This window comes from Dipodomys merriami, unplaced genomic scaffold (assembly GCF_024711535.1).
Source record: "Dipodomys merriami isolate MVZ:Mamm:240054 unplaced genomic scaffold, mDipMer1.0.p SCAF_365, whole genome shotgun sequence".
Classification (NCBI taxonomy): domain Eukaryota; kingdom Metazoa; phylum Chordata; class Mammalia; order Rodentia; family Heteromyidae; genus Dipodomys; species Dipodomys merriami.
The window spans coordinates 377,501-396,742 of record NW_027205215.1 but is presented as its reverse complement, the minus strand read 5'-3'; the positions used below and the strand labels follow the sequence as shown (position 1 = coordinate 396,742).

Here is a 19,242-nt window from a genome sequence, read left to right as displayed (position 1 = left end):
TAGCTGCATAATGTCTCCCAAATGTGTGCGTGCTCACATAGTTTATACAGAAATGGAAACTTTGCAGAAGTGATTGTCCTTGATATGGGGACATTGTCTGGCATTATTTCATGGGCCCAGAACAAGGTCAAAGTCCTTAGAAAAGAAGGGTACAGGTGGAGTTGATGGGGGAGAAGCAATGGAGTAAGTGGGGTCCCTGCATTTTGAAGGTGGGGGCAATGGTCAAGAAGCCATGGAGTATGGCAAACAGGAAGAGTGGATAAAAGCAAGGGAAGAGATTGTTCCCTCAGAGCTTCCAGAAGGAACCAACCCTGCCTATACCTGGCTTTTGGCTCAGTGAAACTGCTCACAGACATCCAAACTCCAGAACCAGAACATGAGCTGGTATTCTTTTTTTTTTTTTTTTGTCGGTCGTGGGGCTTGAACTCTGGGCCTGGGCGCTGTCCCTCAGCTCTTCAGCTCAAGGCGAGCGTTCTACCACTTGAGCTACAGCGCCACTTCCGGTTTTCTGGTGGTTTATTGGAGATAGGAGTCTCACGGTCTCTCCTGCCCGGGCTGGCTTTGAACCGTGATCCTCAGATCTCAGCCTCCTGAGTAGCTAGGATTACAGGCGTGAGCCACCAGCGCCCGGCGCTGGTATTCTTTTAAATCACTGTGTGTGTATGATTTTTTTTTTAGAGTGGCCATAAGAAATGAATACACAGGCTGGGAAGGTGGCTCAGTGGTAGAGCGCTTGCCTTGCATGCATGAAGCCCTGGGTTCGATTCCTCAGCACCACATAAGCAAAAAGAAAAAAGCCGGAAGTGGCACTGTGGCTCAAGTGGTAGAGCGCTAGCCTTGAGCTGAAGAGCTGAGGGACAGTGCCCAGGCCCAGAGTTCAGGCCCCATGACCAGACCCCCCCGCCCCAAAAAAAGAAAAAAAGAAATGAATACACTTTTGTAGAATCAGTAAATACATTCAGTAGGATGTGCAGATCTTAATTAATTAGTTAATTAATTAATTTTTATGCTGGTCAGAGTGATTGAACTCAGGGCCTGGGTGCTGGCCTTGAGCTTTCTTGCTCAAGGTTTATACTCTACCACTTGAGCCACAGCTCCACTTCCAGCTTTTTGGTGGTTAATTGGAGATAAGACTCTCACAGACATTTTCTAGCTTTGAACCTCGATTCTCAGATCTCAGTCTCCCGAGTAGCTAGGATTATAGGCGTGAGTCACCAGTGCCCGGCTCAGAAGTGCAGATCTTAATGATGTGCGTGGCTATATTCTGAACTTCTCTTATTCATCAGACTTTCTAATTTGAAGTATTTGACGTGGCGGAGTCGTGTGATCTAAGTATTATTTAAGGAATGCTGGGTTGCCAGCCTATGTGAGCTGAATCAGATAGATGGAGATATGGGAGTCAGAGAGGCTAAAAAGGAGACTGCAATCGGTCAGGGAGACAGGGATGTACAAAGGGGCTAGACGTTGGGGTGAAGAGGCAGAGATGGTTACTGAGATACTGCAAGCCTTGAAGACTGATGATATGAACGACGGAGAGTCAATGATGACGCAAAAGCATGAATAAGTAACATACTCATTAAGAAAGAAATGAGAAAGTTAAAAAAAGTTTTCTGTTAGGGCTTCCGCTGTCCCTAATGACTGAACAAGTGAAAGGGATTTGTACGCTTTGTTTCTGAGGTGAAAAGCCAATCAGAGCTTTTTTTTTTTTTTTTTTTTTAAAGTCATCTGTGACTATAGAAAAGCTAGTTTATCATATCCCGTTCATCCTTGAAGGTGAGAAATATGACCAGGTGTTCAACTTCTGTATCTTAACCTCCAGTAAGAGAGATTGCTATCATTCTTGTAAGTTGGTAATGAATTTATATATTTGCAGTCTGAACCTCTCCTTGGTTACTGTCAGATGTTTTATATTTAATTATTTTTAGGATCAAAATTTTCTTTTAAAAAGCTTCCTGTTTGCAAAAGCAACTATCCAGTATTTTCCTTTTCCTTTGAAATTTCTAAGCTAAAAATATCACTCTGAAACCAAAATGTGTCTTCTATCTGACATCCTCAAGATTCTTTTTTGTTTGTTTATTTGTTTGGTCATGGGGCTTGAACTCTGGGCCTGGGCACTGTCCCTCAGTTCTTCAACTCAAGGCTAGTGTTCTACCACTTGAACCACAGTGCCACTTCTGGTTTTCTAGTGGTTAATTGGAGATAAGAGTCTCATGGATTTTCCTGCGTGGGCTGGCTTTGAACTTCGATCCCCAGATCTCAGCCTCCTGAGTAGCTAGGGATTACAGGCATGAGCCACTGGCTCCTGGCTTCAAGATTCTTAAAGTGTGGTACAAATATGTCTCTTTTGTTATCAAGTCATTGCTTCTCAGAGACAACCTATAAGAAGTCTAAAGATGGGGTCAGGATGGGTTTGTCATTTGGTCTGTTTGCCGCTGTGTGGCACCTTGCTGCCTTCTGAGTTAAATATAGATCTGTTACCTGTCACTTTGACTCATCATAAAGGGACTGATAGGTTCTTATGGGGCCTTGCAGCTCACAAAGGTCCTGAGGTGTAGGGCCCAATGTAGTAGTGTTTTGTTTCCAATGCCCTCTTAAGATATATACAGCCAGAATCTGTACCTTGTAGAATGATACTCTAGATATAACTCAAGGAGGCCTAGGTTGAGCTGGAATGTGGTTTGGGTTTCTCTATACAGAATAATCCAAATGGTTGTTTTGCATGGACATTGGGGTGAGGATTGGATCATCCCAGGAAAAATACATCCAGAGTGGAAGCAGTGGTAAAGATGAAGAGTTAGGGTGCTGTAAAAATAGTGATGGCCTGGACTTAAGGAAATGCAGGAGAATCAGCTGGCCTCAAGCAGCTGCAGTGGTACCAAGACTTCTGAGGAGGCTAAAATTGGAGGAGCACAATTCAAAGCCATCCCATGCAGAATCATGCTTGGCATTCTTTTATTTATTTTTTGTCGTCAGTCATGGGGCTTGAACTCTGGGCATGGGTGCTGTCCCTCAGCTCTTCAGCTCAAGGCTAGTGCTCTACTGCTTGAGCCACAGAGCCACTTCCAGTTGTCTGGTGGTTAATTGGAGATAAGAGTCTCACAGTCTTTCCTGTTCGGGCTGGCTTTGAGTCGCGATCCTCAGATCTCAGCTTCCTGAGTAGCCAGGATTACAGGCGTGAGCCACAGGTGCCCTGCTTATGCTTGCCATTCTTATTTTCAAGTAACCATCCCAAAGCTGGGCGTGTCTAGGCATTCACACACAGTGAGACCAAAGTAGGATACCCTCAGGGGAGGAATACAAAGGCGCAATGCCTATGATCATATACAATAATATTTATTGAAATGAACTAAAGGAAATGGAAGCAAGAGGTGTTTTCTTTGCTGTAGACATGATGTTAAAAGTGAACCATACAATGTGTGGGTGGGGACAGGAGGGAAAAACTGGGAGAGCATAAGAGAAGGGGTAACATTGTCCAAAAAGAAATGTCCTCTCTGGCTTGGAATGTGGCTTAGTGGCAGAGTGCTTGCCAAATGTGCTTGAAGCCCTGGGTTCGATTCCTCAGTAGCACATAACAGCAAAAGCTGGAAGTGGTGCTGTGGCTCAAGTGGTACAGCGCTAGCCTTGAGCAAAAAGAAGCTCAGGGGCAGTGCCCAGACCCTGATTTCCAGCTCCAGGACTAGCAAAGAAAAAAAGAAAAAGAAATGCCCTCTTTACCTGACTTATGTAGCCTGTAACCCCCTCCCCCCCGGTATATCACCTTTATAATAACAATAAAAAATAAAATTAAGAAAAATAAGCTGGAAGTGGAGCTGTGGCTCAAGTGGTAGAGCACCAGCTTTGAGTGAAAAAGCCAAGTAAAAGCACGCAGACCCTGAGTTCAAGTCTTAGTACTGGTGCATATATGTGCACTACACGCAAACACACACACACAAACACACACAGTTCTATGGTGTTGGAATTCAAACCCAGAAGTATTTATAACTGACTTGCATTCCATTGCAGTACTATGAACACACATTTACAAGGAAATTCAAATTCTCTCTGTGAAAACCAACTATCAGTTTGTTCCATGCAGAGACAGGGAGATTTAGTTCATTTCACATATCTGGTACTTGGCTAGCTCCAACCTAACCAATCCAGATCTAGGATATGATCAGGAGCCCTATCCCCAACCCTGGCCTCGTCTCAGCAAAACCCTGTTCAAATCGAGAGGAACTGCTTCCTGTTATTTCAAAGCCCTTGTTCTGATAGCAGAAAACACATCTTAGAAAACACATCACATTATCAGAGGATTTATTTTCAGTTCATGTGTTAAGCTTCCTAAGATGAGAGTTTTAAATGCTAAATACTTAAAAAAATACATGTTTTACCGCTTTTGTTTGAGATGGGGTTTTTAAGGAGTAACAGACACCACAATAAAAGCTATTATGGCTTTCAGTATCAATAAAAAGGTATTTATGTGAAGGGTGCTTTTGTCTGAAGGAGGGCTGGCTTGCTTTCTGCATTCCTTAGCAACACTCACATCGGCTCTGACACCTTCTTCGTTAACATTCAGGTTCAAATCAAGTCTTCCCAGAGATGGGACAGATTGAATCTGTTAAAACCAAGCAAAGGAAAGCCCTCCCTTGGCAAATTTCCTCTTAATGTTGGCAACAGTAGCCGATTTCCCAATGTATTAGTTATTTTGGAATTAGATTTTTTTCCCCTTTAATCCACTTAGCCTCTTGGTCCCTTCTTCTCTGCCTCTGTCCCTACTCGAAGATTTTTATGTCTGAAGATCTCCACAGCCTCTTCTCTTGATTCCAGGCAGCATATTTAAATCCCATCTCCTGGCGGGCAGGGCCTGTCGTAAACATGAGTTGGCACACACCCACTTTTCTGAAGGCCTCTGCTTTAAGCCAAAGGAAACAGTCTTGTTCCCTAACATTCTGTGTTCTTTGAAATCACTCTTTTCCCAGCCTGTGCGCACTGTTTGCTTTGCTTGAGGGGATATTCTTTGCCGGGTATGTCCTGCTTATCTTTCTAGAAACATTCGTGTTTTGCTTAAGGACAGGCATCTATGGGGAGACATGTGTTCCAGGCAGTTCCATCACCCTGGGAAAGTGATATAGAGTTATCTAGAAACCGAGATAACATAGATGATCAACTAACATGGCCTCTTGTTGAGGTTAAGAGACATAGGAAATGTAGATGGATGAGGCTGCTGGCAGTTAACGTGGCATAGTGTTTTACAGTATTTTTTTTTCTTCTTCCGGTGGTATCAGGATTGGAGCTCACAGCTTTGCATTTACTTGGCTTTCTTGTTCATCTGGTGCGCTCCCACTTCATCCATGCCATGAGCCAAGCTTTTTGCTGATTGTTTTGGAGATGGAGTATTTGTAGACTTCCCTGCCGGGATGGGCTTCAAACTATGACCTTCTAAATCTCAGGGTCCTGAGTAGCCAGGATTACAGGCATGAGCCACTGGTGCCCAGCTTAGATATTAAAAAAAAAAAAAAAGTAGATGGAAGGCTCTCTAAAACAATGATAGAGGGCTGGGAATGTGGCTTAGTGGTAGAGTGCTAGCCTAGCATGCATGAAGTCCTGGCCTTGATTCCTCAGTACCACATACACAGAAAAAGCCAGAAGTGGCACTGTGGCTCAAGTGGTAGAGTGCTTGCTAGCTTTGAGCAAAAGAAGTTCAGGGACAATATCCAGGCCCTGAGTCCAAGCCCCAGGACTAGCAAAAAACAAACAAAAATGATAAATATATATGTATATGTATATATAATTATATTGTATTATATTATGTATTTTTATAACATATATTACATATGATACATTTATATATAATACAATATATTATTAATTGTATTATACTATATACAATATATTCTACTATATCTTTCTACCTCATATATAATTATATATCATAGATAACTATATAAGTGTATATATAAATATATACATAGTCTTATATATATATAAAGGTGAATATCAAGTCTAATATACTGTACATAATTTTCTGTGCTATACTTTTACCTGACTGATGGCACAACAGCTTTGTTTACTACAAACATGAGTGACACGTGCTGTGCTGTTGCTAGTGTTTACAATGTCACTAGGATCTTTCAATTCCATTATGATCTTATGGGACCCTCTACAAATAGGTGATCTAGTATTGACTGCAATATCTCTCCCGATTCTTAGGGGATTTCTGATTTTCCGAGTTGAGGCCCCTTCTCCTTGGGTCCTATGTGAATCTTGGTCACAGAGCTCATGACCCTGGATTTTGATGCTTTACTTTTCTTACTGTAACCTGGAAACTTCCTGCACCTGTCATCCCAGTGATGTCAGCAGAAGACAGAGATCAGGAGGAAAAACAAGTCTGTGAGACCCCGACCTGAGCAGAAAGCTGGATGTATATGTAGCCTGTCTTCTTAGCTATGGTGGGAAGTGTGAACAGGCGGGTCTTGGTCTAGGCTATCAAGAAAAGTTACTGGAGTGTAAATAGTGTTATAATTAAACACCATCACTAGCAAAAGGCTTTTCTTCTATAATGAGTACATATTTCTGTATTTAACTTATGAATTATCCTGCCTTTTCATAAAAGAACTTGAAGCAAGTGTTTATAATAGAATTATAAAATGTAACTGATGTGCTAAAAGAAAAAAATAACTAGAACCAAAAGATATAGAAGCTCAAGTGGTAGAGTGCCTGCCTCGCAAATGTGAAGCCCTAAGTTCAAACCCCAGTACCACTCCCCCCCGCAAGTCTCCCAACTATGTAGTCCCATCCCATGCTGTTAAACCTTTTTGCATTATTCTACTTTATTCTACTTTATATATACTGTTCAGAATGTGTGGAGATGTGTTGTTTACCCTCTCTTGTAACTTTAAAGTTTCCTAGCTTGGTTCTACTTTGATCTTTACTTACTTTCATTTTTTATTTTTTTGATCACTTTGATTTATTTGTTTTTACAAAAGTGAATAAGCACATAGTTTAACAGAACTTAAATACACCCTAGAAAATGAACAAACATGTTGTTTTAAAAAAATAAACACACTTACAGAATAGTAGGAAATGAAACTTTCCCTTATCACCATTCTCAGAAGTAACTAGTTAATATCTAGGTGTGTGTATTCTTTTTTTTTTTTGGGGTCCAGTCGTGGGGCCTGAACTCTGGGCCTGGGTACTGTCCCTCAGCTCTTCAGCTCAAGGCTAGTGCTCTACCACTTGAGCCACAGCGCCACTTCCGGCTTTTTTCTTTTTGCTTATGTGGTGCTGAGGAATCGAACCCAGGGCCTCAGGCATGCAAGGCAAGCGCTCTACCACTGAGCCATGTTCCCAGCCCCTAGGTGTGTGTATTCTTACAAATATCTGTAAACTTTTTGTTAACATTGTAACTATCCACCCCCATCCTATCTTTTCTTTCTTTCTTTCTTTCTTTCTTTCTTTCTTCCTTTCTTTCTTTCTTCCTTCCTTCCTTCCTTCCTTCCTTTCTTTCTTTCTTTCTTTCTTTCTTTCTTTCTTTCTTTCTTTCTTTCTTTCTTTCTTTCTTCATTTCTAATCTACCTATATTTGTTTTTCTGTTTCTTTTTTGCCAGTTTTGGAGCTTGAACTCAGGGTCTGGGCACTGTCCCTGAGCTGCTTTGGCTCAAGGCTAGCACTCTACCACTTGAACCATGGTACACTTCCAGCTTTTTCTGTGTATATGGAACTGAGGAATTGAACCCAGGGCTTTGTGCATGCTATGGGAGAACTCTACCACTAAGCCAAAATTCCCAGCCCTATCATTTATCTTTATCAATCATCTCTCAACCCCCCCTTTCTATCTCTTATCTATCATCTGTCTCCTTTTTGGTGTACTGGGGTTTGAATTCAGCTTCCTGTTTGTTAGGCAGGCACTATTCTACTTGAACAATATCTCCAGCCAGCCCACCTTCTTTTTCCTTTTTAACACACACAGAATCATACCTTGCATACTCTGTGCCTTGTATTTTTCACTCATTATACTGCATTTCATAGCCACTCTTTCCCAGTATGTATAGGTATGTGGTAGGTTTTTGAGCAGCTGTGTAATATTTCACCAAGGGATGTGGTTTTCCCACAAGAAGCCTTTAGTATTTCACTCTTGCAAATGATGCTTCATAAGCATTTTTGTATCGCATACAATGAGCAGTTTTGTAAGATGATACCCAAATATGGATGGCTACATTTAAATGTACGTGTAAAATGTTGCTGCCATCAAATGTTCTGATCTGAGAATAAACTTGTTGCAAGGGCAGAAGGATTGCTTTCTCAAACCCCAGTAAACCAGTTGGGGGCAGGGAGGGGGGTAGGAAGGGGTGGGAGCGGGACGGTACTTTCATTGCTTTTTCCTCAGGTTATAAATTCTGTGTTATGTGGAGCATTCTGTCTGCCTGATGCTTTAAGAAATAAATTTTATTTTTTTATTTGATATAATATCTTTGACGAGTCTTTTATCTCATTGAAGCCACAGTGCTGTGTTTTATTTAATTACTTAATTCATTCATTCAATTCATTCATTTAACTTTTGTGTGCCAGTCCTGAGGCTTGAATTCTAGGACCTGGGCATTGTCCCTGAGCTTTCAGCGTTTTTGCTGTTACTTGGAGATAAGAGTCTTGAAGATTTATCTGCCTGGACTGGCTTCAAACCAGGATTCTTAGATCTCAGCCTCTTGAGTAGCTTGGATTATAGGTATGAGCCACTGCCCCAATAGGACTAAAGTTTCTAAGTTTCTGGTTTCTAAAGTTCCGTGTTGAGGGTTGTCTTTCATGTTGCTCACACAAGAATGTGTTCAGCCTTTACACTGAAGGACTCTGACCTTCACACTGCCGACATTTTGTCTCCGTGGAACTCAAGTTCTTTCACCCATGTTTTCAAGTCAAGTTTAGTCAAGCCATTTTTTTATGAGCAAGCATATCCAATTGCTCCCTGAAAAATAGCTTACAGACTTCAAATGGACTCTGTTCTGAGGACCTTAATAGTTACTTCCCATATAAGGTTATACAATGACTAATGTGGGAAGATGTTTGTCTTTAATGTAAGATTGGTGAAAAGAGATTTTATTGTCTAAAACTTTGAAATCTTTTTAATCTGATTTATAAATGTTTCTTGTTATTTTTTAAAGGTATGTTTTTTATTCTCTCTCTCTCTCTCTCTCTCTCTCTCTCTCTCTTTCTCTCTCTCTCAGGAAACAAGCATCGCTGTGGGTCCAAGGAGACATTTTCCGATCGAAATTGAAAAACAGACAATCCAGTGAAGGAAGTCTTAATAAAATTCTTTCTAGCTTGGATGAAATGTCAATTTCTGGAAACTTACCCAAAGTACAAAACATAGACAAGTTTGGAGAGGTAAGTTTTCCCCAAGAAAATTCTAGCACCTTACCACTTATTTGCCCCCAAATGAATAAATAAAGCAAGTAGGCTCCTCTGAGGTCCTTATTGAGAGTCATCATTTTAGGTGTGGATGCAGCTACATGCAAATCAGAGCATAGAAGCCAATGGCCCTATAAAAAATAAAAGACGCTATCATTAAAGGAGTAGAATCATTAAGGAAGCTATTCTGATGAGGAGAGTATTTATAGGGAAAAAATAGAATAAGCAAATTCTCTATTTGAAAATAGAAGTAGATATCCAGATTTAAATTCCAGGCTTTGCACCTGCCAAGCAATCACTCCACCAGCTGAGCTACGTCCCTTGGTCCTTTTAGCATTTAGACTCAAACTAGTATGGGGCGAATGCATGACAGCACTCACAGGTGAACAGTTGGCATCCCTCTTTGCTTTTAGAAGAAAAGCAAGCCCAAAGTGATTGGACATGGGGTGAGTAGGTTTTCTTCAAGGACAAAGGCCGGAGACCAGGGGGCAGATGGGAACTGGTTTGAAAACCCCGTGACTCATCTGTCCTGAGGAAATGTAAATCTTCTTCACATTCAGAGTGTAGCTTGATTTTTTTTTTCTTGCCTCTGTGGTGCAGTCTAGTCTGCTAAAAGCTAAGAGATGGTCTGAACTAACATTTTTTTAATTTAATTTAATTTATTTATGTTTAGGACTCAGACATGGTTATCTGATGCTTCTTGCTCATTGGTTGGTGCTCTACCACCTGAGCCATGTCTCCAGCCCTAGAACTAACATTTTAATATGATTAATACTGTTAAATGAGAATACCTTTTTTTTTCCTTTTTTTTTTCTGGCTCTGATCATCATTTTCTTTTCAGGGTGAATTCAAGTAAATAGGGCTTTGAATTTTGACCTCAGAAAAGACAAACTGAATGTATTCCTCTAGGCTAAGGGCCAGTGGCTCACACCTGTAATCCTACCTACTGAGGAGGCTGAGATCAGAGGATCAAGGTTCAAAGCCAGCTCAGGCAGGAATGTCTATGAGATTCTTATCTCTTATTAACCACCAAAAATCCAGAAGTAGAGTGTGGCTCAAATGGTAGTGTGCTAGCCTCATGTGAGGAAGTTCAGGGACAGTGCCCAGGTCCTGAATGCAGACTTCAGTACCAACATCAAAGGGGAAAAAAAAGAGAAAGCTACCCTTTATCTTAGGAACATAACTTGCAAGATCATCATGCTTTCTCTATTATAATCTGTATTAATGACTATCTGCTAGCTAGAAAATTTCATTCTCATCCTTGTTTAGACCCCTACTTTTTAAACTAAAGAAGAATTAACTCTTTATCTCTGGAAGAGTAAGGAATACACTATTATTGATATGTAAGCTATGCTAATTTTAAATACAAATATTTATTTTGATGGCTGTTTGCTTTCCCACTCAGCCTTACTCTGTCCAACCTCGGCTTATTCAAGTTGCTATAAAAAATCACCATCATCTGTATGGCTTACGAACAACAGGAGTTTATTTCTCATAGTTATGGAGGTTGTAGGGTTCAAGATCCTGGCACAGTGTCTGGTAGAGAAGCTGATTTCTGGTTCATAGATGATACCTTTCCTTTTTGTCCTCACAGAGCTACGGGACAAGGCAGCCTCTTTTATTTATAAAAACATCCATTGAGGAATGCTCTGTGTCATGCTCTAATACATTACCTTGTGAATGGTAAATTCTGGAGGAATACAAAAAATGAATTTTGGTGCAAACATCACCAAATAATTCCATTAACTTTAGCCAGTTACACCTGTCCACTGTTTCTAAAACTTGAGTACAGGAATGAAAGAACTCAGAGAGGCCAGGGAATGATGATGTGGCTGGTATTTTACATAGTGACCTAGCTATGGCCTTTGAACCACTTTATAGGTGTTGGGTGATGGGTCCAAGAAACATCCAAACTCTTTTTCTGCCCTGCCCTGTTTGTCTGGTGCCAGGCACGGAACTGGGGAAATTGGTGACTCCCGAAGTGGTCTTCATAGCTTTAGTGGTATCTTAATGGTTCTTGTAAATTCCAAGTGGAAGCAAGAAGTCAAGAACTGCTGTAGGATTCAGGGCAGAAGCCCAGAGGAGTTGTGGGTTTATGTAGATTGTACATGAAGGGCAACAGTTACATTCCTCTAGAGGTTGCTTTGAAAAAAAAACCAATAAAAGATTGGAAGTGGAGACTTGAAATCAATTTAATTTTTTTTCCCCTACAAGAGTTTCCTTGTAATTAGTTATGAGGAGTTTCTGTAACAATCTGATTTAGAGAATCTGAAAGAAGATTGACTAGAGCAAGGCAGGTCATGCTGGACTCTAGTGAGTTTTCTTGAAGCATGAGAAATACTTAAAGTCTTTTCCTTTGTTGAGCCAGGTCCTCAGGGCTAGGTACTGAAGAAAACACTCAACATCCCCACCCCCATCAACCGGTGTGGGTCTGACCCTACTCCTGTCTGGGTCATTCTCTGCTTTGCCTCCCCTCCCCTTCCCTATTCCTCTTCTATTCCTCCTCTCCTCTCCCCTATTCCTCCCCTGTCTCTCTCCTTCCTCCTTCTATCCCTCCCCTGTCCCTCCCCTCTGTTCCTTCCCTGCCATCTTTCTTCCCTTCCCATCTCCCTCTCCTTCATTCCTCTGTCTTTCCCTTCCCCTGTCCCTTCTCCCCTCCCCCCCCCCCCCCCCCCCGCCTTCCCTTCCCTGCTTTTTTCTTAGCAGTACTGGAGTTTGAACTGAAAGCCCTGTACTTGCTAAGCAAGAACTCTAGTACTACTTGAGCCATTCTACCAGCCTCTCTTTGCATTTTGATTATTTTCCTTCTTTCCCTTCCTCCCTCCTTCATTATTTCCTTCCTTCCTTCCCTCCCTCCCTCTCTCCTTTCTTCCTTTTTTCCTTTCTTTCCACCCCTCCTCCCCTCCTTTTGTGTTCTGATACTGTAGCTTGGACTCAGGGCCTGAGTGCTGTCCCTTAGCTTTATCGCTCCAGGCTGGCACTCTACCACTTTAGGCACAGCACCGCTTCAGATCTCAGTCCGTTGAGTAGTAGGTGTGAACCATTGGCACCCAGCTTGCATTGGTTATTTTGAGATAGTCTCACTTCATGCCGGAAATAGCCTAGACGGTGATCCTTCTCCCTGAATGTCCCTGTGTCACTGGGGTAGCAGATGTGCAGCTGGCCCCTCTGCATTCCCAATTCACTTTCCTCATAGGGAGCAACTAGAAATAAATGTTCGCAATCTATGCAAAGGAGGGAGGGGCACAGAGCTGTTTCAAATCAATGTGAAAAGTCCAGGTGCTAGAACCTTTATGGCTGCCGAACATAAAGTACCTTCCACTTCCCTCGTAATGGAAGAAACACGAATTGAAATGATGAGGTGCTATTTATGCATGTCTATCAAATGTCAAAGGAATGGATACAGTACTGGCAAGGATTGAAGGACTTAAAAGCTCTTCAACTTTGCTAGTAGGGAGTTTAAAATGAGGTAGATATTTTGTAGGGAAATTTGCTAATGTGCAGAAGATGACTTTGAAGTGATTGTATCAATTCTACCTCTGTGAATGAGTTTCAAGGCAATAATAGGGCAGTGTTCTAAGAAGCATGCTGTACAGCCGTGTGTAGCTAGGATGAGAGACAAAACGGCCCATCCCAGAGCGTTTGTTAAATAACACAGCATGGCCTGGTGAGACAGTGGTGTTTTATGGGACTATGAAGTGATAATATGGACAATGTTTTCAAATATAGCTGGAAACACTTTTGCTATGTATGTTAAATGGGCGAAAGAAAGTAACTCATAAAGCACTATATATCATACAATCTAGTTTTGTAAGGGAGAAGTATGTTGAAGTCTGTATAGGGAAGGCTGTATAGCATAGGGAAAATTCTAGAAGGCTGTGCCAAATGTTAATGTGTTTGGCTTCTGGTGACATTTTCTTTTTCTTTTTCTTTTCTTTTTTTTTTTTTCCTTTTTTTTGGTCGATTGTGGGCTTGAACTCTGGGCCTGGGCACTGTCCCTCAGCTCTTTAGCTCAAGGCTAGCACTCTACCACTTGAGCTACAGTGCCACTTCCGGTTTTCTGGTGGTTTATTGGAGATAAGAGTTTCACAGACTTTCCTGCCTGGGCTGCCTTTGAACTGCTATCCTCAGCTCTCAGCCTCCTGAGCAGCTCAGATTGCAAACATAAGCTGTTGGCACCTGAATTTATCTTGTAATTTTGTAAACAATGTGTGGAACTGGAAGAATGGCTCCTGGACTTTTCTGGAACACACTGATACTATATCTGTTGAGTCAGTCTGTTAGTCCCTGTTCCAAAGCAGGACGGGGCCACACTAGGTTGTTTACTGGAACAATCAGCACCTTTCATATTCTAGCACATTTATAACCATACTTCTTAGATTTGGAATTTGATCAGTGTATTTAAATGAAAAAGAGTTGTACATTCTTTTTTTTTTTTTTTAATTATTTGCTTGAACTCAAGGTCCAGACATTGTCCTGAGCTTTTTTTTGCTCAAGGCTAACCTTGAACCACAGCCTCACTTCCAGCTTTTTTCTTGTGCTTAACTGGAGATAAGAATCTCATGGAGTTTCTCCTTCCTCAGATTTTAGCCTCCTGAGTAGCTGGGATAACAAGTGGGAGCCACTAGTGCCTGGCTAGTTGTGCATTCTTTATTGTCTGTTTGGATGTCATGTTCCTAAGGCAATTAAGATAATTTGTGAGAAGATTACTTATCAATGATGTATCTATAAGCACTGAAGATCTGTTATCTGTTAAGAAAAGATAGTAAGGAGCCCAACTGTTCACAATAACCGGGCCGTGCATTTGTTTTTCAGGACTTAGAAGAGGATGAAGAGATGGAATTGAAAAGTAACATAACCCAGGGAGACAAACTACGTGCCTTAAAAAGTCAGAGACAGCCACGCCCCTCCCCGTCCAGTGTATTTAGGTAGATCTCCCTTCAACTTTTATATTCATTTGTGGAAGAAATGTTTAATCTTTTCAAAATATAATTCTACAAACGTCAAGTTAATCTTCTTTGTTCCATCTCACCTTTTCTGTGATGTTTATTATGTGTTTTAATCACTGTTGGGAAGTTTTAGAAGCTTACTGAAAGCAAGTGCTATAATCGGAGTCTGTGGAATTCTGTCTGACTCTGCGAAACAGTTATATCTGCTTCTCTGTTTCAAATTCCCAGGAGTGGGTTTCTAGTCTAGTGGCCTGTGTTGTGGAGAAGTAGTGTTCAAAGCCTTGGTTCTTCCCACAGCTTCCCTGGCTTTACCTCCTATTTCTGAGAATAGAATAAGGAATATTTATTATGCCTGCTAAGTTATAAATCAACTCGACTTTGAAGTCCAAAATTACTCATCAGAATCAATGGGGAAACAGCCTTGGAACTCGGGTTTTAAAACCTGCTGATAGTTCAGAATGAATTCAAAGCAAAAGCAGAACCAAAACAAAAGAAACCCACCAAGGTCACAGAATCAATGTGAGTGCAAAAATCCACAAATACCATCAAGATTCTTTCCTGCAAAGTTGTAGACCACAAATGAATAATGGGAGATATCTATTCTCTTTTGACTTAATAAATGAGAAATAGATGTCGATGGCAGGAAAAATATTTTCCTGCAATAATAAACATCAGACAGACTCCTAGAGAACTCAGCTTTTGTGTGTTATAACTCTTAATTAAAGATGAAATTTTGAATGCTAGTTGACACCTACGAAGTCAAAGTTCATAGTGAGGGACCAGTGGCTCACACCTGTAATCCTAGCTCCTCAGAAGGCTGAGATCTGAGCATCTCAGTGCAAAGTCAGTCTGGATAGGAAAATACTTGAGACTTTTATCTCCAGTGAGCCAGAAAAAAAGCCAGAGTGGAGGTGTGGCTCAAGTGTAGAATGACAGCCTTGAGTGAAAGAACCAGGCCCCGAGTTCAAGCCTCAGTACTTCCATACCCACACAGATAAAGAGTTCCTTCTGAGGTTATGATTTTCACTAGTACAATGAGAAAATAGGAGGTCAGGCCTTGTGTTTAGTAGAAAACATCAACTTCCACTAGCGGGGTCGAGGAGAAAAGTTCCATTTGCCAAGTACCTGCTGTGGGCAAAGAGCCATGCCAGGCCATTCACTTTGGGGTTACTGCTTGGTGTTAGCAAGGTTGGCATTTCCCTGATGAATGGAGTTTGATACCCAGCACTATATATTTTCTATTCTTATCTATCTATCTATCTATCTATCTATCTATCTATCTATCTATCTATCTATCTATCTATCTATCTATCTAATAACATATAGTATATGTACATATAATTTAAATCAATTCCAAGTTAATTTATGTCTGATTTTAAGGCTTATTTATTTATGTTTTCTATATTGAACTGGAGATCCACCCCAGGTTCTTTGAGCATGCTAGGCAGATATTTTCCCCTGAGCTATCCCCAGTTAATTTTTAAAAATTCTTCAGGAGAGGAGGGAGGGAGGTTTTAGAAGAAAGTACAAGTTGGCAAGTAAATAGGCAAAAGAAATGAAGCTCTGCCCCACAAATTTTAGAAGACTTCTCCAGATAGAATTATTTTCAGTCCATTTTAACTGTCAGAAGTTTTCTGACCTTTTACGATTTAGTCTTCTTAATACTGTCCTGATACTATCATCATGGAACATTTTGTTTTATCCTGAGTGAATGCAGTACCACATTCTGACTTAAAATTAAGATGATATCAATAATATTCATGATAAAGTCAAATATTTAAATATATTTCCTGCTGGCTGTAGTTTTTTTTTAAATTTTTTTTTCTGCCAATTCTGGGGTTTGAACTCAAGGCCTGGGTGCTGCTCCTGAGCTATTTTGCTCAAGGCTAGTGATCTACCACTTCCAGCTCTTTTGCTGAGCTTATTGGAGATAGAAGTCTCACAGATCTTGCTGCTGGCTTGGCTTTGAATCTCCATCCTTTGATCTCAGCCTCCTGAGTAGCTAGGATTACAGGTGTGAGCTACCAGCATCTGGCTCTAGGGTTTATTTTATAAAGTGGATAAATACAAATTTGTGCTTGGGAGGTTTTGCCTTTTGGCAAGCTAATCCTTTTACTGATCTGACTGCATATGTTGTGCCTTTTGCTGCTGTTGAAATGTGTGAATCTGCTAATGCTTGAGCACTTGTCTTTGGTCCACAGGTCTGATGACACAAAAGGGCACCCACGTGCAGTGTTCCAGCCATTTAGGTATGGTTACCAAGGCCATTGTTGACTTTCTAGTACCCCATACACACATGCTACCTTTTAGCTTATTTCCTAAGCCTCAACCTGAGGAACGTAGACTGTGAAGATAACTTTTTGCTGTTTTATTTTGTGCTAGAGATGGAATCCATGGCTGTCTGCATGCTAGACAATCTCTCTACCCTTGAGCTACAACCCCAAGCCCAACTTGTGTTCCAGATGGTTACAAAATGCTTTAGTATTATTATTTTTTAAGTTTAACTTTTTTTTGGGGGGGGTGGTGGGTGGTCATGGGGCCTGAGCTTTGGACCTGGGCGCTGTCCCTGAGCTCTTTTGCTCAAGGTTAGCACTTTACCACTTTGAGCCACAGCACCACTTCCAGTTTTCAGGTGGCTAATTGGAGACAAGAGTCTCATGAGGGTTTTCCTGCCCCAGCTAGTTTTGTCAGATCTCAGGCTCCGGAGTAACTAGGATTACAGGCGTGAGCCACCAGTGCCCAGTTCTTACTTCCTTTTATGTATAGCTCTGTTTCCTTCCTTGTCTTTTCATGGCAGGAGGAAACTTTTGTATTTTTTTTTCCCTGGGAAACCATCCCAAGTATTTCTGCAGTGGAACCAGGATCCACCATAGTGTGTGCCAACTTCAGTAGAAGTGTTGGCCAAGACTACTTCCTATTCATCTTTAAGCTTAGAATTGTCCTGTGGAGGGCATTCTGAGAGGGAGAAAAATGGCTTGTCAGGGAGCTTGAACCACATCCTTGTACAAGCTTTCCAGCTCTGTTTTGAGGCAAAACATGCCATTAATAGGCTGTTAGGGAAGGTTGATAAACAAGGAAAGAGTCTACAAGTCAAAGTGCTTTTCTCTAGTAGATGGGAAGGCCAAAGTCCAGCTAACATCATATGATTTGCCTAGGACTAAGTATATTTGGTATTAGAATCATGATTGAGCCTGGCTATCCAGGTTTGAGCCATTTTTCCCCCTTTTGTCCAACTGGTGGGTGTTTAGAGACAAGTCAAATGAAGGAAATAGACAAAAAAAAATATCAGATGAGCCAGGTGGCTGGTGGCTCCCACCTGTAATCCTAGGTACTCAGGAGGTTGAGATCTGAAGATCTCTGTTTGAAGCCATCTCAAACAGGAAAGTGCATAAGATTCTTATCCTCAAAGTACCAAATAGGCTAGCAGTGGAGCTGTGGCTCAAGTGATAGAGCTCAAGTCCCAGGTGCATGCGCGCGCGCGCGCGCGCGCCAGACAGACAGACACACACACTCATATACACACTTCCCTAAGATTCTGGGATCTTTGAGGCTTTCAGTTCCTGGCTTACTTGTAGAGGACAGGGTTTTGGAGATAATTTTTGTAGAGAAGTCAGTTTGTCGGGTCAATCTCCAGCTTGAACTATGATGTACGAGCTACGGCACAGATATTATGATGAATGATCGTACTTGCCCTGCTTGGGAATTTGGAGTAAGCTTCCTGTGTAGGTTAACAACTGGTTGGTAATTCGCAGGCAGGCTGTAGGGGTGTGTCAGGTGAAGGGTGGGGGGAGAGCAGAGGTGGGGTGGGGGAAGGCAGGGAGCAGATGATGCCCTGACAGGAACTACCATCCCAAAGGCCAGTCAGGAAGCGCCAGGTGTTTTGTGTATTTGGAGTCCAGATATCTAACAGGTGAAGGTTGAGAGGAGGGCCTGGGTAGAGAGTCAAATGCCAGATATTGGGTATTTTTTTCTTGTGGCTGTTTTGTTTGTTTGTGAGCCACACCAAGAAATTCAGGTTTTCTGGGCATCAAGGAAAGGTGAAACGTTGACCTGACATGATTCGCTCTTTTAGATTTCACCAGAAGCCATTCATCATTGGAATGTAGAAATAAGGTTTTCCCAGATGGCCCTGGTAGGTAGGACAGATGTAATGATGGCAGGAAGGAAAAGAAAGGACGGGTTAGAGTAGGATCTCAAAACCCCCGGAAGCACCAGTATCAGTGGTAAGGAGAGGAAATGCCACACATAGCTTGGTTTGAGTCTTAGCTCTCCCACTTGCTAGCATGCTGGCTTTGGATGAGGAACCTAGTCCTTTGTGCTGACATGAGGGACCCCCCCTCCCCCCACACCATGTACATCCAGCAGTGTCAGATGCCATTCTCCCCATGCTTAGGACCTGTGCCCACACCCCTGAGACTTATTCATCTTATCCTAGTTTGCTGCTGAAGATTCCGCATACCACTGCTTTTATGTGACACTGGGTTCATTTTTCTCCCCAAAGATTATTAAGTACTTCCCCACAACCATCCGTGTCTACTGTGAAGGCCCCCAAAGTGGCTTCATCCCCTTCTGCGTCGGCCAGGAGGATAACCCGAGGTTCTGTGACTTCAAATTCTAGTACAAGAAGGTAACTTTCTCCTCCCTTGCCCCAGGTGCTGGTTTCAGGTAAGGAGCAGTCTTTGAATTTGGCTGCAGTAGAGAAAGAAGGGGAGAAAGGCCCCCCCCCCCCGCCCCCTCCCCCCCTGCTGCGCCCCGATCCTCCAGGACTTTGGTTCCTAGCTCACTTTCTTGCTGGGGACAGGGACACGGGGACAATGTTGTAGTTCATTCCATGTGTCTGACTCACCGGAAATTGGAGCGCACGTGTACAGACAGTAAGTGGGATTAGCAGGGGTCACCTGGATTATTTAAC

General features: G+C 41.9%; 1 protein-coding gene across 3 annotated transcripts in view; it reads left to right on the top strand.

Annotated features, from left to right (window-relative positions):
* Window positions 1–19,242, top strand: part of LOC138804446 (dual specificity protein phosphatase CDC14A-like) — a 151,370-nt gene that overhangs the window by 100,739 nt on the left and 31,389 nt on the right. For all 3 annotated transcript variants that reach the window (XM_069988704.1, XM_069988705.1, XM_069988703.1), the window contains exons 11-14: window positions 9,198–9,357; window positions 14,197–14,309; window positions 16,532–16,579; window positions 18,832–18,957. In XM_069988704.1, the coding sequence (XP_069844805.1) occupies window positions 9,198–9,357; window positions 14,197–14,309; window positions 16,532–16,579; window positions 18,832–18,957 (447 nt within the window). The remainder of the gene's footprint in view (window positions 1–9,197; window positions 9,358–14,196; window positions 14,310–16,531; window positions 16,580–18,831; window positions 18,958–19,242) is intronic.